Source organism: Schistosoma haematobium, chromosome 3 (assembly GCF_000699445.3).
Source record: "Schistosoma haematobium chromosome 3, whole genome shotgun sequence".
Lineage (NCBI taxonomy): Eukaryota > Metazoa > Platyhelminthes > Trematoda > Strigeidida > Schistosomatidae > Schistosoma > Schistosoma haematobium.
This window is the reverse complement of record NC_067198.1, coordinates 39,091,948-39,115,361: the sequence shown is the minus strand read 5'-3', so window position 1 is coordinate 39,115,361 and position 23,414 is coordinate 39,091,948. Positions and strand designations below refer to the sequence as shown.

The 23,414-nt window shown below is 36.7% G+C and overlaps 2 protein-coding genes across 2 annotated transcripts in view; one reads left to right on the top strand and one right to left on the bottom strand.

Annotated features, from left to right (window-relative positions):
• MS3_00005743 (uncharacterized protein) overlaps window positions 1-7,355 on the bottom strand; it is a 31,058-nt gene extending 23,703 nt beyond the window's left edge. The window contains exon 1 of the mRNA XM_012945849.3: window positions 6,343-7,355. Coding sequence (XP_012801303.1) covers window positions 6,458-7,213 — 756 coding nt within the window. The 5' untranslated portion in view covers window positions 7,214-7,355 and the 3' untranslated portion in view covers window positions 6,343-6,457. The remainder of the gene's footprint in view (window positions 1-6,342) is intronic.
• Window positions 7,356-7,721: 366 nt separating this feature from the next.
• SIAH1 (E3 ubiquitin-protein ligase Siah1) lies at window positions 7,722-22,828 on the top strand. Its single transcript, XM_035730226.2, has 5 exons — window positions 7,722-8,265; window positions 11,960-12,092; window positions 18,458-18,564; window positions 19,456-19,645; window positions 21,593-22,828. The coding sequence occupies exons 1-5, from the start codon at window positions 7,773-7,775 to the stop codon at window positions 21,783-21,785; spliced, it is 1,116 nt and encodes a 371-aa protein (XP_035586717.2). The 5' UTR covers window positions 7,722-7,772; the 3' UTR covers window positions 21,786-22,828.
• Window positions 22,829-23,414: the final 586 nt, after the last annotated feature.

The following is a 23,414-nucleotide window of genomic DNA, read 5'->3' as shown; positions in this document are numbered from 1 at the left end:
ATTAACAATTTTATCCTATTTTACTAGTATAAGGGTTGTGGAGATTATTAAGTTTTTTGATTGAGATCATGAACCAATTGATGTTAGACCACCTTTGGAAACCTGGAAGCACTGGAAGGCCGTTTCGTCCAATTGTGGGACTTCTCAGCAGTGCACATCCACGATCCCTCTCGCGGGATTTGAACCCAGGACCTTCGATCTCATGTGCGAACGCTCAACCTACTGGACCATTGAGCCAGCATCCAATGGTGATAGTGTCTAACATCAGCCAATACAATCGGGTAGAGACAGGTATCTACCTCAGTACAGTGGAAGTTGGTCGCGCAATTTCGTGGATTGGTTGATGTTAGACACTATCACCATCGGGTGCTGGTTCAGTGGTCCAGTAGGTTAAGCGTTCGCACGCGAGACCGAAGGCCTCGGGTTCGAATCCCGCGAGCGGGATCGTGGATGCGCACTGCTGAGAAGTCCCACAATTGGACGAAACGGCCTTCCAGTGCTTCCAGGTTTCCAAAGGTGGTCTAATATCCTATTTTGTTTGACAATCTAAAATTCATATACATTAAACAATGTACTTTACCCTTAGCCTGGTCATTTTTAGGATTAATCATTTAAATATATATGAATTGTAGAGTCTGAATAGAATTTATGGAAAAGAATATTCTTCGTTCAAAATATTAGTACAGCATGTATGATGATAAGTTGTCTGAAAATTGGTAAGTAACTAAAAAAAGCAATGGATACTTTATTGAAAATGAAAATACATGCATTTGTTAAGTTCATTATTGATATCACTGAAAAGTGATCTTCTACAATGTGGAATTCTTTCTTCTTATAAATAGATATGAAAAAAGAAGGTCTATTTTCTTTTTAAATGTTGAATTGTACAAATGAAACAAAGATTTTTATTTAAATCATTGCTTGATTATACTATTATATATGTACCATATGTTACTGATTAACTTATCTACATAGTTGAAACAATATCTATGCAAAATACAACTAAGTAGATGATACAAATGAAACATAGCTAACAATTATATACGGTTTCTTTTTTTATATATTTGAAAAGTCTAAAGGATAAAAGCCGACTATCTTATGGTGAAACACTTAAAACCTGTAATCTGAGTGATTTGGGAAGAAAATGTTATATGCAGATGGGTTTTGTTTATAGTATTTTACAAAATGTGAACTTGTTTATTTAATCTGTTTATTAACAGCTACATACATTCACATCAGTGTAAATCTATCGATTCATCTGTAGTTATAGAAAATGGATTAGCTTTTTTCAAAGCGTCGATTAAGGAAAGGAAATTCTTTGTTTAGAATCTATAAATATTTTTTACTCGTAACTGCAATTCATTCACTGTTTGCATTGCTAAGAAGTAGGCACTAAGCTTAGATTCATAGATATGTTCATACTCAACTCAGATATATGATAGTAAATCTTCATTGTATTACTATATTCGGAAAAATGTCAAATAATTTTTGTCAGAATGGGGATTTCTGGGGATCGTGATAGTTTTAATAATTACATTCATGAGTCTATCTAAACAAGACCAACATTAATGAACTGGAATCACTGAACGGCTGTTTCGTTCAATCGATGAAGGGTTGCGCAAGATCATGGGTCGATTGAAGTTAGACATTAACATCACTGCATCCTGGCCCAGTGGGTTGGAAGTTGAGCGGTCGCGCGTGAGACTGAAGGTCCTGGGTTCAAGTCAGAATATATATATAATTAGTTGTATTTAAGAAGTTGAAATTTCTGATAACTTATCCCTTGGTGTCATGCTATTCATCGAATTCAGTTCATAAACTCACGTTTTCATTCGTAGTATGAATGTTCAGAAACTGATACTGCACTCAAGCTTTAGCATTTCCACTAGTGTTCTCCACTTTTTATATCAATCCAAACTAGCATAACAAAACAGATGATGATTAGTCAGGAAAATTCGCAAAGCTATAATAAGGGTGTTAAAATTTCATACGGAAAACCAATTGATACGACTGATGCTAACTAGACAAAATAGAACCAGGTTAGTTTGTAAGAATACATACACTTATATATACCATTAAGAGTTAACACAGTATGGTGTTTATGTAAAAAAATAACTGTTTTGCTCATGCATAACTTCCGAATCCAAGTTCGAATGCACAACATCTAAGCAAGTACACTGTGAACCGCCAGAGAATGCACTAGATAACTCTGGGAATTCCTAGTTCTGATATTGAGTTTTGTACAAGCAATACTTAGATACATTTTAAGCACCCAGAAAAATGGTAATGGTAAATTTATGTTGAGAAATTCCTCAAAATCTCGATAAAAGAAGACTTCAAATAATTTTTTTTCTACGCGTCGGATGGGGATTTGGATACTGGAAAAAAATATCTAGACTACCCACCTCTTTATTTATTTATCTATTTGACTGCTTTAGTGGAGCAAGTTACACCGACAAGTGTTCTAAGAATCTTCACTTTCATACGGACGAACACCGACTGTGATCAAGCTAAAATTCAGTTAAAACTGTTAACTGTTCTGTTCAAACCCATTTCGTGTAAATAGGTCATAAAACCAATATGAATCAGTCATTTACACTGATAAATCGTAGCATCAGTTATCTGCTTAAATCTGTCAGACTCAAAGTCCTTCAAATGGCAGAAGAGATATCTGTTTGGATTCAAAGGTGTGAGTTTTATATTCAAAAGAAAGATGGCCAACCTCTTCTTTTTATCTTGGGGAACTTCAGGCCTAATAAGTTAGTAGTTAGTTATATTATAGATCACATAATTTCTCAATTACATATACAACATATCCACTTGTGTTTTCATAGTATTTACATATCTTTGTATCACTGTTTTCATTACCATTGTTATTAGCGGGATAATGGTAAACATTTCATAAATTTAATGAGCACCCGCTTTAGTTGACTATTTTATTTACTTAATTTATATAATTATGTACATTATGTAATCTTCCATCATTTATTTAGATTTATAATTAAATTATTATTTCTCTAACCTAATGCTATTTATGACTTAGCCCTTCTATCCCATATACACCGAGAAATGCAGATGAAGACAACTAGTGTAGCAGAAGGCTCTGTCTGCATCAGTATACCTCAAAATTACACAATAAAAAAACCAAGATCCTCAAATGCAATACAGAGAATACCAACGCAATGACACTTGATGATGGAAACTTTCACGTTCCTGAACAGCAACATAAAGGAGGATCTGATGTAGACGTATAGGCGAGGATTGGAAAAGCAAGGACAGCATTCCTACAGTTAAACAACATAAAGAACTCAAAACAACTTTCAAGCAATATGAAAGTGAGCATCTTCAATACGAACTTCAAGACACTAGATGGTGGTTGGAGGTAGTCAACAGGATGCCCTGGACCCGGGTTTCGTACTATTTGACACTTGTAGGCATACTAGTGTAAAGCATTTATGGATAAATGTGGATGATAGCTAATTACTGTTAAAAACAAGTTCCTGTATACACTTTTTTTGTGAATATTCACAAGTTAATCACATATGTAATTTGAATCTTTTACAGTAATTGGTATTTTGTGTTGAGAATTATTTACTGTAATTAAATTTATTTCACTGAATAAAGTGATCATTATTATCATTATAGTGAACAGAACATGGACGGGGACAACTGAATGTATTTGATCACAAAATTACAGAGCATCTCAATAAAATCTGAGAACCATATAGTAAATCGTTAGTTTGCAAAATATCAATCAATTGTCTTAAACTTGACTGTTCCTGTTGCAAACACCAATCCGTTGTCTCGGATTTCATTGTTCATGTGTTTTCATACCAATTGCGTTCCGTTCCCGTTCTTTCCTCATCGACCTTCTACTGAAATACATTCTATGCCTGACCACCGTCATATACTACTTGTGTGGATATAAATAACCCACACCACAATATTACTATGAAAATTCATTAACATTTGTTTGATTAGGTATGACGTTTTGATCATTGAAGTCCTATGAACTTCTAAGACATTGAATAATGATAACCATTGGCTTTGTTTAGTTAAATAAGCGTAGGATATAATAAACAGTTTACATTACAATCATTAAATTTTACGGATGTCTGTACCATTCATGTTGAATTATCACCCATATATACTTAAGAGATAAAATTTATAAAAACGGAAGTATATTCTTAAACCAAATTAGAGTATTCAACATATAATGTAATTTTATACTTATGTTATTATATTTATTCATTAAATAAGCATATTGATAAGTTTTTGGTGGAGTTTTGTTCCCTGAGCTGGATAGGTTGGTTGGGGAGCTTTTCATTGTTCTTCTTAATAACATTATCAGCATAAAACCTCCAATATCCTCATCGTGAACTACGAATATTCCCCAACTTCTTGAGAAAACTTGTTTCTTTTTGAAGTCATATAAAAGTTGACTGATGTTACTTTAAATTTATTATCAATAACAGTACTACCTTTGTACGTTTGTCATACTTATTAAATTTTTGTACATTTACAAATATGGTAAAGTGGCATTAAAACTCATATTTTTGTTAATAGCATCGAGAATTTGCGGAAGGTGATCATCATTATACGTTCTTTCATAAGTGTAGCACTCATTGAACACATGATTTGTGACGGTTTTCTAGCCTACGAAGACACTGATTGCTAGATTAAACAGTGTTGATGCATTCAGACTATCTGATTAGCGTTGACTCGATTGCTGTAACCATCGTTCAGAGACTTAGGGGTGAAATTATTAAGAATCAGTCCCGATAGCTGAGGTATGCCCACTCTTTTTCTTCTTTTAGATCGCAAGTTTTAAAATTAGCTTGTGCATTTAATTCGATTAATGGATGACATTCAAATCCTATTATCTGTGCCTGAACATTTTTACTACCACTCTTACTACTTTTACTAATTTTATATTTATCGTGATAATCTCACCTCTCTATTCGTCGAGGACTTACGTTCTCTCAGCTCAATGATCTAGTCTTTAAACTTTCATTGTTTTGCCATATATTTGATGAAATTCAAATACCCCATTTCTACCTGGAGTTTGTATTAATGACTTTTTGAGAAGAGTTCCATGATTTAACCAAAATCGAGCACAGTCACCTTAAATTTGTAGATGGACTTTACTAGAGAACGCCATCTGAAAAAAATCTAAAACTTAGACTCCATGTTAATTATCCCCAACAAACAAACATGAACTAATGTGGACCTTCATTTTGAGTCAGTTATTCACAGTTTGAATTGATTGTTGGAGTCCATTCATCACTAATATTCTCTTAAAACTATGTGTTGTTTAACTCCTCCCAAACCAAAATAAAAATTGAAACGGGTATTGCATATTCTAATAAACCCGAACAACAAAGACATTATAATAAAAACATTAAGGTTTTGTGATGATTAGAAGTATTTGAATTATTGTACGGACTATGAATTCTCGAAATAGCATAATTTAAACCAAGCAGAACTAGGTGAGCACAAATGAACCTATTGAATTTGGAATTCGAAATCAGGCAGTCATCAAGTACAAAGGAATCACTAGTTCATACAAACATCACAGGTTTATATGGAATCTACATAAGAAACTTCTAGCTTCTTGATTGATCCACCAACGTTGATGAGTTAAAAATGGAAAAATCAATGTCTCCCAATTTGAGTCTGACCAGACCATGTAATAGTCAGAATTGCATTTGGCTAATAACTAAATATTAGTTACTAAGAATCGACCAATTAAACTGATAATAACTTTCGCATGCTAAATTAAACATACGGTAGCAACCAGTTTTGTCTAAATAAATATTAAACTCTACCAAAAATAACACTGTTTGGTAAAGAATGTTTGTTTTCCGAAGGAGGGTAAAATACACAATCCGTATGCAAAGAAAATTCCTGTTCATTCTCTCTGCATATATATATATATATATATATATATATATATATATATATATATATATATCCATGTATAGTATCTAAGTGTACATCATGTTTTTGAATGAAACAGACACTTTTAGTTAGCCGGTATTCTCTTTCTTTAGTCAGTAACTCGGTTTTTTTTAAGTAATCGTCTTCTGTCATACGATTTACATTAGTTCAAGCAATATACCACTTAATTGACACAACCCATACGATGTGTGTGTCAACTTTGTGTCAACTTTACATAAAACAACGTTGTTAGTTAAGATATAAAAGCTTTGATTAGGATTTTAATATTGTGCATAAAACAAAAATATGTTTGAACAATTTATAAACTTCCACAGCATTTATGTATTTTCTTTCAAATAATAATAGAATAATACAACGTTAATGAAATGATGTATTACTTACTGTAATAGAGTAGTATGATAAATTACAGTCCATGTTGAAAAAATAAAATTCAAAATAATCAAACACTTTCCCACTGTTACTATTTATAAAATGAGGTTCTGTATAAGAGGAATTTTCATGTTATCTGAGATTGTTGTGACGTTTTGGTTATGTTTAAATTAACAATAAGACGATTATTATCAACATAAAAATTAATTGATTCAGGATCAGGAATACAATCAGAAGCCTCATATTCTTTATAATATGTTCTTTGGACAAGATGTTTGGAATCAGATTTATTAGAGTTATGTTTCACTATTGAATAATCAAGGTTAGTAATTGTTATGCATACTGAACGTTGTACAACAGTAACCTTTATATTCTCTTCCTTGAAATTTTTGTCTAAGGGGATCACGAAAATGAGTTTATTCCCTTCGCGAATAGTTTTATGTCGATCAAGATGTTGTGTTTGTAATTTTTCACCATTATCCAGTTCGATATCAGGCTCATTTGGAACAGAACTTTTGCATTCCTGTAATGTTATACCATCACATTCTTTACTTTGTCTTGGTTTGCTTAAATCAAAAGACATATATGGAATATCAATTAGAAGGAGACCATTTCGTAATAACATGATTTTAGAGTTTTCAGCCATCACATTCTGAGGCACAGTAAGCTTATTTTGAACTTCACGACAAATGATTTCATCTGTTTTGCTTGTTTCGGTTCTTGCATTTATTATTATTTCCCTTTTAGAAGTCAGATATGCACTAAGTGAGTCGCGCCTAATTCCTTTCGCATTCAAAAAAATTTTAAGGAAGCAATGACAACCGGGAGTATTTACAGTGAAAATAGTACATACGTGTTCCAATATATTAGATATTTGTTCCATTGGTGATTAAGCGATTTTATAGAAGAGGTTAGAATGCATTTGATCATGATCTTAGGAACTAATGTTCATAATGATTAATATATTCATGTAAAGTTTTAGGTCTAGGGCTTTGAACATGGACGAAAATAGGAGTTATTTGTTTGGGAAATGATCTGGGGTTACTAACGTAAATAAAACTAGGATGATTATTATTGGTTATTTGTAATCTACCAATAGGCAGTTGAAACTCTTGGAATCAAAATTCACCATTTAGGCTATTATTCACCTCGAAAAGCTATGGTACCATACTCAAAGAAGCAGATTCAGATCATTTAACGTGTATAAATACTCTTTACATCCTAAGAGGTTCTTAATTTTCAAACTTCCAATATATTCAAGCGATCAGAAACACTAAAATGGAATATGTAATAGAACCAAACCGAATATTTCTCAAATAACAGTTAGTTGCACAAAATACTGAAGTAACAGCACAGTATTTCGTCAATGTTGTGGATTTGTTTAAATCTGTGAACGCGAATCGCTCATAAAACGCGGTACTTGTGGTTTTGTTCCTTGTTTTATGAATAGTTCAATTACGGAGGTAAACATGAGCGTCCCGAGCCGTGCGACTAACTCAAACAATACGATTTTATCTGAGGAACGGACATGTCACAGAAGTCAAATGACATCATCAGATGCTGTTGGACGTTCAATAGCACTTTTACCCATAAATCATAATCATGCTCTACATCATGGAATAAAATTAATGCCTCACATAAACATGCCTCACAGAGAAGTAGGAGCAACAACACCTTTGGTTAATAACTCCGGCACAGCTAGTACGTGCTCGATGTCCCTACCAGGTTCGATGTCATCGGCATCGGACACTGTTTGTAATATTCTTCCACATAACACTTCAGATGGCAGCTCAATAGACCTCGCTAGTCTTTTCGAATGCCCGGTTTGCATGGATTATGCTCTACCACCTATTATGCAATGTCAAAGTGGACATATCGTTTGCGCATCGTGCCGGTCAAAACTCTCATCATGCCCAACTTGTAGAGGCAACTTAGGTAAGCTTGATACATCATTTCGGTATATAACTTTTAATGTTCCCAGTAGCAAGGGTGCTACTGATACAGTTCACAATTTTGCACACGTTTGGGTTGTGTTATGCACAGACGATAATATTTTTGACATGAAACGTCTCGTCTTGCACTAATCGACCACCCAAATGTTAATATCTCCTATTAGTTATTCGCTTTTTTGCTCTTATCACACCTGAAGATTTGTGGCACAGAAAGCCTATGGTATATGCTGTTTTGAGCCTTTTAATATTCTATTAACGATACAGTGCATAAATTTTCCCATGCGTAGTAACATCCAGGTCATCATTAATTTAGTCTTAAGTTGACCCATTATCGTCAGCATAGTGACTTCTCTATCACTCTGCCAAGAAAACGATGTTATTGTACTTAGTGTCACTTACTGCTTCAGTAATTAACACTTTTGATATGAAATTTAAGTAGTTACCTTACTCATTTTCGGTCTCAATGACACCTTGTAAAAGTGTTTATTTTGCCAAAATAGGGCGTTAGACTGTCATAACTTATTTTCTTATTTTCTGTCACACCAGTCAATCGCATGTCGCAGGTAATAACTAGGATCATTCTGGAGGCTCTGGTGTCTTTATCAGTGCTACAGTGCACCTTATTTAGTTATTTTATCATGAATATTCCTCCGCAGGTGATTAGAAGCTTCCAAGTGTACATGGCTCTCTACTTGTTACTATCTATTACGCATGCAGCGTTATGAGGTAAGATGATGGAGTTAATTCTGTTCTACACAGGTCTATTTTATCGACGGTATTCAACCCCCTGTCTCGATAACTCCTTTAGAGAGACCTTGTTAAAGACGTTACTTAGGAAACAGATATTCTTATTGTCGGACCTCTTTCAATCTCAATGCGGAAGAACAGCGTATAAGATATTATTTTCTAAAGACAGGCTTTAATTAAAAATCCTCATAAGTAGTACTGTCCAAATTTTTATCGTAGGTTTGGATAGGATATTGATTCCTTACCTCAACCTTTCTGAGTTCTGTCTTGTTCGGGAGTCATCTGACTCCTAGTACGTGAATATATTAACCCTGTCTCGCGACAACAAATATAAAGCAAGATCACATAATTGCATCAAGGAGAGGCTTGTTAATGTTCAATATTCCGTACCCACCCAACTTCAATCAGGTATCACTTAAAGAAAAATCTGTACTGATGTTCGTTTTAAAAAGGGTAATTAAGTGATTAAGGTTGTAAACCAGTTTTCTTATATATATGGTTGTATTAGCTCTCTCAAATCGGTTGTTTACGCAATTACGACAAAAACAGTGTTTGTTTAAGGTCTGTCAACTTTTGATGCTGACTAGATTCATTGCCGATTTTTGCAGAGTGTACCTACTTCACGCCGTAATAGGCCGCTTAGTCGGTGCAAAACAAGACTTAAGTGTACATTCTTAGATGTAATTTAAAACTTTTTATATCTAGGTAGGTTCCAGTTGATACTTCACATTTGTTTCGACAGTAGCAGTCAAGTGAACGAAAAGCAATGAGATTAAGCCGAAAATGTGATTGATGGTAATCGGCAACAATGTATCAGAAAACGAATATATAATCAATAATCAATAACACAGAACAAGCTGTGAAACACATATGGAGAAATTCGAACACTTCACTTCTATCTGAAGTTTGTGCTGATGATATCGTTCAGAAGAGCGATGAAAGCTCCACGACCAAACCATCCAGCTCAGAGAACAAAACACCACCGAAATCAATTACTCGTTTGTATACCACGAGAAGACTAAGAGTATATACAAGTTTGTACCGATGCGAATCATTTTGGTCTCTTACCACCCATATGGTCAGACTATTTGTTACATTTATTTCGTGACTTTTCAAAGACTACCTAAAGCTGTCTATACTACTTAAACCATCATTTAATAATTTCATGAACTGAAACCGTTTTGCTGTCTGTTCACTTTTTTATGTTCGAATGTTATTGAACAGTCACGACCTGTTTAGTGTACCAGCCACTTTAGTCAGTGGAGATTCATACGCTCGTCTGCTGATCCACGTATATTCTGGACTGTGTCTAGCATCGGTGCCTGTAACGTCACCTTTACTTTTGTTGGCTGTTTGGTGTACGTAACGTAGTGCAGAACTAACTGGTGCACAATATACTTTTCCTTTTATAGTCATTCGCATTTCTTCTGTATCTTAAGTAGGACATAGGACTATGACTTAATAGTTGTATTTATTTATTTATGCATTTAAACACACAAACATTGTTACAAGGAGGTATCAAACAGATATGTGTCACACGAATGATTCGATTGGTGTGATGGATGGAATATTTCCCGGGCTCCCAGACTGAAGCAGGTGGTTTTCTTAGGAGGCAACCCCGTCGAGCCTTTGACCTAGAGGTCTAGTCCACAAGGCAATGGAACAACGTTAGGAGATGCAGTCCCATGGTAGCCGATGACCAGCAACAGGTTCATACGCCATTTGTTCCTTCAAGATAATAGAGCCCTTGTGCACGATTGGTTTGGAACCAGGGTTTTTCAACTCACCTAGGTGGATCCTCCGTGTCTACTAACAAGGTTAGAGCGCCGGGCATTCGCTTTTCATCCTCCCAATTTCGTAAACAACACCTGCTCTGTGGCTAAACACTTGAGGCCATGCGAGAGCATTTCGAAAGAGAGAGTGGACCCTCCCCACTCTCGACCATACCAGGGCATTTGGGGGCTAATAGTTATAACATTTAGTTCTCAGCCACTACTTTACAGGTTCAAGTTCATCTTAGCCTAATTTTATTTGGGCAACCAGATAGTATCACTAATCACAAATATTTCGAGTCAAATTCGAGTACGTTACGTCGGGTTGGAAGAGAATTAGGGGCGGCCAAACCAAAACGTGGCACCAGTGCTTGAAGACACTAACCTCTAGTCTGAGCCATGTTGGTAGATGCAGACTACTTGATTGGGGTCTGCGTGACTTTCATAACCGATGGTTGGAGACTCTTGGTGATATGGCTCAGAATTGATCACAATGGCGTAGGTGTATACACTCCCTGTCTTCCCTTAAACTAAGAGATTAAAATCACTTCATATCTTTCTTTCTACGAACTAATTCTTTCTTCCTATACTATATCCTTATTGCAATCTTTCTCCTACATATTACCACCTTTGACCTAACCACTCCTATGAATCTGGTGTTCATCTTGCTGTGCTAATGAGGTATGGCAACCTGGACCGATGCATATATGTGCCTGGTCCTACGTTGTAGCTGACTGACGTTACCCTGTAGTTAGTAAATAAGTTTGCATAATTTGCAAAATGAAAGTAGAACCTTATCCCCGGCTATATTTTGTCAGACTCAATAAGACTTACGATGTGCGAAATGGTTTATCGGCATAACTTAACCACTCATAGTCAACATTAGCAATTACGGAAGCTGTCCTAAAGTAACTATGTAATGGGAAATTTAAATATAGTATTTTTTGTCTAAAATTTTGTTGTAATCTGTCTCTTGATCGATTTTCAACGGTTGTGCTTTCTTTGCTAGTATACAACAATGATACTGTTTCGTACTAATCATTTTGAGTCCTTCCTGTGGATTCGATGTCCTAATTCTTTCCTAATTAATGTGCATATTGTCTCGATTCAACTTCCAAAGTCACTCACAAGATACCTCGTCTCACTTTTCTTTCTAAGATAATATCCGGAACCTCGCAATGGAAAAACTTGCTTCCAGTGTATTATTTCCTTGCAAGTACTCCACTAGTGGTTGCCCAGAAACTTTTCATTATACATCCAAATCAGAACATGAAGCAGCTTGCGAATATAGGTAAGTTTTTTATTTCTTGACCGCTTTTAAAGATACATTCCTAGTTTCAAATCTCCTGTCAATGGTTGTCTTAATTTCTATCGTATTCACTAACTCATTTTCGTTTTGCAGTCTCTTCGATATTTCATGAAAATATATAACTATGAGCCCATTATGATATCCAGACACTGAACTTTAAGCAGTTGCCATATGTATTACGTATGCCTAACCACCACCTACCCCAACAAGTCGTGCTTGCTAGTGCACAATTAGGTTGGAAGAAAGCTAGGTTCGGTCGAACTAATAATGCTAATTAATGAAGTCATCGATTGTTGGCCTGAGCCATGCACATAGACGCACGCTAACTAGTTGAATTTGGCGTGATGACTGTAATCGGTGGTTGAAGACGTTCACAGTGGCGGAGATGCATCCACTCTTCAGCTTGAATTCCAGTATTCTTTCATACTTAACTTTTCATCATCCTTCGAAACCATGTCCCCAAAGTTTATTTTTTCTTTTTACAATTGCTGCTGCGTTGTTCCGATCTCTTTTTTTATTCATATCTTGTGTTAGTGTGATATAGCCCTATGCTGATGATGCTTGTTTTTGTCTAAAGAATTAATAGAATGATGGAGACTTTTTTTCAGTCTAATCTGAGGACAGACAAAAGATATGTTTGTAATAACTCATTGTAATGCTCTATACTGCAAGCAGATGGATTAAAAGAGCCATCAACAATAGCGAATACTAGTCTGGATTTAAAATTATTTGTTTGGCCCATTTAGGAGAATTTTTGTATCATCAAGTTAAATTTGTCTGAAGTATGTTATTGTATTCAGTTTTATTTGCTTTTGACTCCCCATCAGTCTGCCTAGTATCCGAAAATCTTGTAAGCAACTTTAAGTATGTAAACGACTCGATTCCTATAGGTAAAGAGGTTTTCATAGTACTATTTTAAACTATTGACCAAGTCAAGTTTCGAACTCGTCAGATTCCGTAAAAGTGTTCTGTACCGTTAATAGCAGTGGTCAGTCAGTCAGTCAGCTACAACGTAGGACCAGGCACATATGTGCATCGGTCCAGGTTGCCATACCTCATTAGCACAGCAAGATGAAAACCGGATTCATAGGAGTGGTTAGGTCAAAGGTGGTAATATGTAGGAGAAAGATTGCAATAAGGATATAGTATAGGAAGAAAGAATTAGTTCGTAGAAAGAAAGATATGAAGTGATTTTAATCTCTTAGTTTAAGGGAAGACAGGGAGTGTATACACCGACGCCATTGTGCCTACTGATCATTTCTGTGACTTCGTAATCAAACTATCCATTAAATAGTGAAAACTCCATCCTATTTATTGAAATTGATTTGGTTACCTGATATCATTAACCTGCATTTTAAGAGCAGTTCATAAAGGGTACATATGTCTGTTGCGGTTTTGTAGTATATTATCCCACTATGTATCTATTTCCATATTTTCTGCTTAGATTATTTTCGATAACATTTCAGTTGAATACAGGAATTCTGATTACTATTTACTAACACCACTACGGAGGCAGTATTGATACATTTACCGCGAAACAAACATGCAGCATAGTAGTCTGCTTCATTCTGTCATACTGCTAAAATCTATTGTAGATTGGAGAGTATATACAAAAATTAGACTCATAGACTCTCAGATATCACAGGAATATTTATTGTTAATAGTGGAAGCATTAAAAGAACAATTTGCCTAACGGCAAGCTATGAGCGTTTTCGCCCATTGAAGTGGTTGGTATATATTTTGTGCACGTAGAAATGACTGATGTTACTTAGCATAGATCATTTTCGTTTGTTTCTCTCATTTCCCAATGTGTTTTAAGACTACTATACTTCTGTCTATGTTGGTGAAATGTGTATCGACCTATTTATTTATTTGAACACATGAATATTGGTACAAGAGAGCGCCAATATATATGTGCCACACAAAACAATGAGAATTCAAAGAGAAATAGAAAAAAAAGCTAAGGAGCGCAAAAAAAGAGAACAATAACGAGGAGATTGGTGTAAGGTAGTATGGTAGAAATGAGGGAACGAAAAGGTACAATCAGAAGAAATCTTTCAGGTAAGGGAGACACAACCACTTTTTATGAAGAAAGTAAAAGAAGGTTACAGCGGGATCGCCACTGGCTTCTATTCTGAGCCATATCTGATAACGTCTCTAGCCACTGTGTAGCACCATCTCTCAGACCCCAACCAGGGAGTCGTGAAGGACCAACAGAAGCCAGTCCTTTGCAGCTTTCTTTCATGCCACGACACCATGTCATGCACTGACCACCTCTCCGCTTCTTCCAACCAGTCCCAGAGTCGGCAAATAATGCACGACGTGGAATTCTCTGGGACGACATTCGTAGAACATGTCCAAGACACCAAAGTTGATGTTTCAAGATGGTGACACCAACTGGATTATCGTTTCTGCTCCCGAACCTCTGCATTACTGACATGGTGTTGCCACTGAATGTCAGCAATACTTCGGAGACAGCGATGATCGAACACAGAGTCGTCTAACGTCCTCAACTCGGAGACCAGGTTTCACAAGCATAGAGCAAAACTCCTCTCACTGACGCGTTGTAGATCCGACCTTTTACAGCCAGACTAACATCACGAAGGCGCCAAAGGTGGCCCAGATTGGCATAAGCCGCTCTGGCTTTCACTATTCGTGCATTGATCTCATCACTCACACCCCCACCAGCACTTATGCAGCTACCCAGATACACGAACTTCTCGACTACGTCTATCTGCTCACCATCCAGGCTGAGTACAGGATTGGAATCCTGCCAGTCTTGTAGAAGTACTTTGCACTTGGAAGGTGCAAAGCACATACCATACCTACGGACACTGATTGCCAACTGATTAAGTGCGGATTGCATGCCTTGGGCATTATCGCACAGTAAGACAATATCGTCCGCATACTCAAGGTCGAGAAGTCTTTCTTCAGGCAGCCGATCCATACAGTCATTACCTATATATATCAGAGCTGTTTCCAGAATGTCATCGATGGCAAAGTTGAAGAGGAATGGTGAGATTGGGCAACCCTGCCTAACCCCACTACTCGAATGGAACAATGGAGAGAGGTGGTTGTATGCCCTCACTCTGCCTGAGGTGTTTGTATATAGGGCTTTTAGGATGTTAATAAACTTCTCAGGCACACCCTTCTTCAATAGACAATCCCAGAGAACAGTCCTGTCCAACGAGTCGAAGGCAGCTCTGATGTCAAGAAACACTACGATTGTTGGCCTTTTGATAAGTATGACGGTGTTCCAACATTTGGCGGAGGGTGAAGATATGATCAATACATCCTCGACCAGAACGAAACCCAGCCTGCTCCTCGTGAGTCAATCTTTCTCGGGTTTTGAACAACCTACGAAGTATGACGGAAGCCAATAGCTTGGACGCAATCGGAAGTAGACTTATCCTCCGATAGTTGTTACACGAATGACGTGAATTCTTTTTAAAAATGAGGGCAACTGTCGAGTCATTCCATGATGTTGGTACACTCTCTAGTTCCCAAACCTTTGTAAACAACGTCGTCAATTCCTTAGTCAGAAAGTCACCACCATCTTTAAAAAGAGCCGGAGGTAAGTCATCTGGGCCAGGTGATTTGTAACGCTTCAAGAGTTGGAGTTCCTTGCGGACTTCCTCCTCGTTTGGTGGATCAGTCGTCACCGGCCATGGAGGGCAGGACAGTCTGACCGATGTTGCCGGAGCAGCAGGCCAGTTGAACTTCCCTTCGAAGAATTCTGCCCATCGTTCAAGACGTCGATGTATATTAGTGATTGGCATTCCGTCATCCTCACAGATTGTTTCGCTCACACCAGACTTCTTGCTGCCAGTGGCTCGGATGAGTTGGAAGAACTTCCGGTAATTACCAGATGCAGCTGCTGCTTCCAGCTCATTAGCACGCTTCGACCACCAGGCTTCTCGGTCCTTACGCAAGCTTTGCCCAATTTCCTTACGTAACATCCTTCGTTTATGGTCAAACTCACGGTCACCCGGAGTAGACCGACGGGCTTCAATGAGTTGTAAGGAACCTGCAGAAACCCAGTGCTTAAAAGCGGGATGTTTCGCGAACCCACAACTGACTGTACCCGCCATTTTCATGGCGTCATGCAATTGCAACCAATGCTCATCCATAGTTTTCGGTGGAGTGGTAGCTAGCCTAGAGGCTAGCTCGGTTCGATACTTACTTGCAACAGAAGTTGCAACCAGCTTGCTAATATCAATCCGTTGATGGCGGTCACTTCGTTGTCAACTGAAAAGTAAGGCAAGATTGGCGTAGACCAAGGCATGGTCAGAGTCCAGATAGGTACTCCAAAAGGAGTGGCAGTCTTGTACACAACCACGCCAGCGGTAGCTGATCGCGATGTGATCAACCTGAGTCCAGGCTTGAGATGCAGAGGGAGGACGCCAGGTGGCACATCGGCGATGACTATGTCGAAAGTTAGTGCTAGCCAGAAACAGGTTGTGGTCTGTGCATAGTTGCAGTAGACGGTCCTCGTTATCTGTCCTGCGACCAACATGTCCTCGTCGGCCACCTAAACGACTCTCTTCTGTGCCTAGACGCCCGACCTGAGCATTCAAGTCTCTGGCTAGTACTACAATATCTGTCGAACGCACTTTCTGGAGAAGAACAGATAACTGGTGGTAGAGTTCATCCTTGATTGCATCCGGGCTGCAATCTGTCGGGGCATAGGCGGAGATGACGAAAAGACATCGTTTCTCACGCCGATTTCTTCTCACTTTGATGGAACTTTCTAATCTAACAGCACATAACGAACTGTTAATGGGGATCCAATCGACTAGTGCTGCCTCAGCTCCAGCGCTTAGTGCGACGCCAGCGAGACCAGACGAAGATGCCACAGGGTCCCCAGATAAGCGCACGTAAAACAAGCTTTTCGAAGCGACAGATGGAGATCGAATTTGTAGTACTTCGCCAGAGTCTTGAATACGGGTCTCGGATAGGCAACAAACATCAATATTAAGACTTTCCAAAGACATGGCCAGCCCTATCTGTTGTCCGACCTGCATAAGTGTGCGAACGTTGAAGGCAGCCAGTTTGAATAGCGCACGTGGTTTCAGAAAAACTGCTTCAGTACTCATATTCGGTGGTAACATACAATTTTCAACCGGACAGTGACACGAGAACGTTCAGATAGTCGAATTTCCACCAAAGACGAGCCGCTGTATAAGTATAAAAGAGGGTGAATAATGTGGAAAATAATAATAATAATAATAATAATAATAATAATAATAATAATAATGACAATAATAGTAATAATAATGACAATAATTGTAATGATAATAATTCGAATCAATTGGTTGTTTTTCGAAGCGAGAAAAGTAATTTCCATAGACATAAAGAGTTCATCATTTGTGTGTGGGCTGTGATACTGCCCGGGTGCCCAAACCGAAGCAGGTGGTTATCTTAGGGGCCACTCCCCGAGCCTTTGACCTAAAGGTCTAACCCACAAGGCAGTGGAGCATCGTAAGGAGATGCAATCCCATGGTAGCCGGTGACCAACGAGTGGTTCATACGCCATTTGTTCCCGTAGGATACTGGAGCCCATGTGCACCATTGGTTTGGGATCCGGTTAAAGCGCCGGACATTCGCTTTTCGTCCTCTCATTTTCGTAAACAACACCCCAGCCACGAGAAGGCAATGAGTAGGACTTCCCTGGTAGAGGCTGTATACGCGCGGCCGTGTGAGAGTATTTCGAGAGGGAGAGCGGACTCTCCTCACTCTCGGCCGTACCAGGGCATTAGGGGGCCTATACCATTTTACATTTCTCTGTCCATTTGTTCCTTATTAAATAGTTTCCGAGCAATTTTGAGATGAATTGTAAATCACTCTGTGAGTTAAACTCAATATTCGTGAATTCTTGATCATAAGAAACTATGCTACTTTCGCAGTATTCAACTTTTCTTTATGTGATATGGTATTTTCCAGGTTCGTGATTCGCATTTTCCTCATAGTTTTGTATTAAGCTAACTTATTGTTATCTGTTCTTTTCAAGTAGAGCACTAAACTTGTCTAGACACTACAGTGATTCAACTCCACTATCTAGTTACATTCATGAAATTTTCATTATATGGCTTTGTGTTTCTTTCACCTAATTCTCAACGTTAAGATCAATAATTCAAACCCATTTAATCTCTTTCCTCCCTGAAAACCGTTTGTGATACTTTTAGTCCATTTTTCAGGGTGGTAATAATTGTTCACTGATTAGTGATTAGTAAACAAGCATGTGCTGATATATATTAAAAAGTGTCTGGTTGTAACATGTACTGTTTTTTTTCATAATTATATCAAATATTGATTACAAGCGTTTATTTGGTAAATAATCATTTTAGGCCCTATGATTGTCCGTGTCCTGGTGCTTCATGTAAGTGGCTTGGTGAATTGGAACAAGTTATGCCCCATCTCGTGCATCACCATAAAAGCATTACAACTTTACAAGGTAAGAATTATCTGGGATTTTTTCCTTTGACCAGATTATTTATTAGTATTATTTACAGATATATAAGTTTCATTTCTACTTTAGGTTTATCAGTTACAGGTATTTTTGGAATAATTGTACCCATTAATCTCGTGTATATTTAGGTGGAATATTAGGAAATGATCATCTTTCTAGGAATGTTAAAGGTTGCTTATAAGTTTCAAGTTATTCTTCTTATGAATTGATTATATTTGCATTCATTTTATCATAAAATGTAATCAGAACCGTTAGATAACCATGTACTTCAAGGCCTAATAAATGGCTCCACCAACCAAAAATTCATTGTCCGTCTGTCTGTACCATCTCTGATATCCACACTTGAATGTGGTTTTTTCTTGATCTCATTATCACAGTAAGTGCTTATTGCTGATGAGTTAGAGACGAACATGATACAAATATCCGATATTATTATAGTCGTGGTGGTGATCAAGCTTTCCTATTTTTACACGAATCGGTCTGTATTGACCGAAAAGGTAGATGCAAGCAATATCTTACTGTTATGAAATGTTAATAAGTTGTTTCCCTTAAATAAGTAGCATTTCCAACAATGCTACCTCCGAACTTCGAGACCTAAATTTTTTGCACTCAACAAACAGTGGGTTATCAGTGTCGCGATGTCGAGTTTTTAAGACTAGTTTTCGTATTGCGACCCGATCAATAAAGTTTAGTCAGCACTAAGCATTAAGCATACACAACACCAGTATCCACTCCGTGATGGTCTATATGAATGGGTTTCCTTATTGTCTTCCTTTCAATAATTCAATAATGAATGTCGTATTTTTAAAACCAGAAGTAACATCGAACTTTTTTCCTTGGATTATTACTGTAATGTCATTTGTTTTTGTGTCTCAGGCGAAGATATTGTATTTTTGGCTACTGACATAAGTCTTCCAGGTGCTGTAGACTGGGTTATGATGCAATCTTGTTTTGGACATAGTTTTATGCTGGTTCTAGAAAAACAGGAACGTGTACCAGATCAGATATTTTTCGCTCTTGTCCAACTCATCGGAACTCGGAAACAGGCGGATCAGTTTGTGTACAGGTAGGAACATTTTGGATTGTTGAATGTGATTTCAAAAATTCAGCCTAATTCTCCTGTTCCTAATAATTTTTATGCACAATAAGGCCATACTGTGTAAATATAATTTGAACATACTTTTAGTTTATAGCTGAAATATTAGTTTATTTAGTGAGTGATAAACACACACTATCTTTAAGTACTTGTTCTCATAAAAATTAATCACTTAGAGAAACATGAGCGTATAACATCTCTTTTCTCCGAAAGATAATATCCATCATTTCATGGACTTCACATTTAATGGATGTGTCTCCTTAACATGATCAAAACAATAGTCAGTAACCACTGAAAGTAGTTATATATCATATATCAGCGTAACTACATCTAGTTTTTTTCCTATTTGAACTTCATGTGTCATCGTACGTAGAGATAGGTAGTTACTTGTTGTGCGTAACGTATGTCTTAACCATGTCGGCGCAAGTTCTTAATATCATCATCTGACTTCATCTCCTTATCTACAATTTTATTACTTGATTTCAACATTTCTCAGTTGGTAATTTCATCGTACGTCCATGCTTCGAAGACACCTTTGGTTGATTAGCTGCAACTTATTTAGCATCATGTATCATAACCATAAAATAGAAGACAGCTCTTCAGTATGCTAGTCGTGCAAGGTGGACAACCATGCACCTCACCTGTTCCTTTGGCACTGTAGGTTGGTGAGTTTTGGTCGAATGATCTTTATGTATATAATAATTCAATAGTGGACCAGTTATTGGCTTTGATGCATCTGAAATAAGTAAAGATATCCTCACTGTCAAGTTTCATTCTTTATTCTTAAACTGACTTACTCCCAGGATAGACTTAAATTCTCGACAGCATCTGTAGGGTATTAATAGTTCATATCCTTCCTAGCTTTGCCAAGAGTTAAGTGGCTGATTTCATCTAATTTACAGTCAAATCATAGGAACTAGAGTGTAGCTACAGACCAGTTAAACTGTTCTTCAGTGTTCCACTCATCCAATAATCTCTCCTTTATAAGAGGTTATCAGCTTTCAGCACATTTTTTCAAACCCCCCCTAATAACTATGGGATACTAGCACCTATTGGTGATGTTGGTTCAACTCAGTCCATAGTGCAAAAACCTGTACATAGTTTTTCAGTTGCAAAAACGGTTAAAAGGGATTTATGATCTATGATCCTCAGTTCTGTCACTAACATGTTTGTCCACTTTTCGTGAACTTAACCAAATTGCGATGTATGAGATTAAAACCTACACAAAGTACCCGTGCCATGGACTAAGGTTAAACTATGCTTAATTTTCCATTGTTTACATCTACTTCACTTGTGTATTAAATAATTGACTATTTTCTTAGCCTTTGTGAATTATACTTGGAATTCTGTACCGTGAAACTAAACTATTGAAATAATTGACTTTAAGTTGCATTTTTACAACGAAGGTCCTTGAAACTATCATTATTATTGAAAAATAATTTCTATAAATGTTATAACTTCTCTTATTACTACCTAGCTATTCCTATTGCTTAGTATCCTTGGACACCAATTCACTCGACAAATCCCCAAATCAGAACACGGTTGAACAGGAACAAAAGTATGTATCAAATAACAAGGGTAGATGGAAGTAGGAATTACAACAAGAAAAACGTTTGTATATTTATAGTTTTTACACGAGAAACTTCTAGAGATTTCTCCAAGTATCCACTAGTGCTGATTAGTTAGGAAATAGTCGATCAGTGTGCACCAACACAATCCTGCACGGAACGTGTTCTAACCCAACCTGTACCCCGCTAACAACAGATGATTCGACCTTTTGTATACTTTTGCTCATTTCTGTATATATGAATGATCTTCTATATTTCATGTAATTTTACATGAAATTCATGTTATTCTTTAAGGAAATCATTCCTTTTTATTTTATGTGTACTATTGTTTCTGATTTCCGTCTAATAGACTTGAGTTAAACGGGCATCGTCGACGATTAACTTGGGAAGCTTGTCCACGTAGTATTCATGATGGTGTTCAATCTGCAATCGCTGTGTCTGACTGTTTAGTGTTCGATTCTAATACTGCTCATTCATTTGCTGAAAATGGTAACCTAGGAATTAATGTGACTATTTCCCAAGTTTCTCCGTCTATTTCATAATTTTAAGCATTCATTACATTTTTTACGTGCTTTTTCTTTTCTTCCCTTTTTGTTGAGAAAATCCAGTTCACATTATTATCCGTTTTTGCTACATCGAGCATATTATCTTAGTTCTCTTTGCTTTTACACACGTCTTATTAAAGTTTGTAACTATTGAATATCAGTGGATCGCTCTACGTTTGTAACGTTTTTCTTCGATAGAAAGATGAGAATATTTACATGCATGCATTTGATTTCACTTCATTCTCTCATTCATGAAATCAGTATCTTCATTCTCTTTTACTCTCAATTTATTCACTTCTTCATGCTTCTTAGTTTTTCCAAGCGCCTTAAAAATTACATTATCATCTCGTATATGCACATTAATGTTTCCCTTCTAAATAATTTAGTTTACTGGTTCCTTGTGTGTGTACGTTTGTATATTATCTGTCCATTGGATCCAGTCTATGTAAATAACTGTGTTTACCATCCACCACTTCTGTCACATTTCCCACTGATAGTTCATTCACATTCATACATTTAGTGATTAATTATTATTATTCAAAATATAAACCCTAAAAAACAAGACAAGTACGTACATTTCATTTTCTTTCATATTTTGTTAATCCTATTTTCTCTTGTATTTTTTTGTGACATACTCTCTATGCTTTTTTTCTCTCCAGAGCTGTTTATGTTTTTCTTTTCTATAGAAAGAAGACGTTAGTATTTCTTTATGTATAATTGCGATTTTAAGTGAAAACAAAATTTATGGTCTTTTGGTATTATTTGAGGTATGTCTACAAAGAGTTTGTCATTATTGTAGTAAGAAAACGAAAAAAGTGACCACATCTCTGTATATGTTTTTTGGGAAAGTTGCTCGTGTGTTTGTTCTTTTTTCATTGATCTTCTTGTTTATATCAAGTTAGTTCGTTTTTCTTATTTTATCCTGTTTTCAAAAATTGTTGCTATGTCTACACTCGTATTGTGAAGCGGTCAAAAAGAAATGTTTTCGGTTCCATAAAATAACCTGTAAGCAAATATAAACATACTATTGCGTATCAATACATAAGATTTTTCAAGTTTTGTATCTGAAGAAGTTCTTAGGTGATTGGCTTTGCATGATGATTATCACTCTTTGATTTATAGGCCTTTATTCGAGTGGTCGTTGGTTAGTCTTTAAAGCATAGACTAGTCATTTTGCGTGTTTGAATAAAAAGCCGTAAAATTGCAATCGACATGAAATGACTTACTACTTAGCACTTTGATGCGTCTGTCAGAAAAAACATGATTGCTGGATAAGCAACTGAAGAGGCACATATCGAGATGAATTGAATATAAAAGTCTATTTTGTATGGGCCTGATTTCATTTCTATGTTTACCTATTCACTGGTTGATATTATGTTTCCGGTGCGGAAACATTGATAGAATTTAAGAGAACGCTAATTTATTATTATTATTATTATTATTATTATTATTATATATTTCTGCATGTGCAGGTACACACCGTTTTTACAGGCATGATCTATAAATTACAACATTTGTTGGTTCGCAAAATGCTTCCCAACTTATTAAGTTTATAGTTGTTATAAAGAGAAATCGTAGAGCGCTTGCTGTAAACTATGACCTTGAGAGGACGCGTACGTCAAGTTT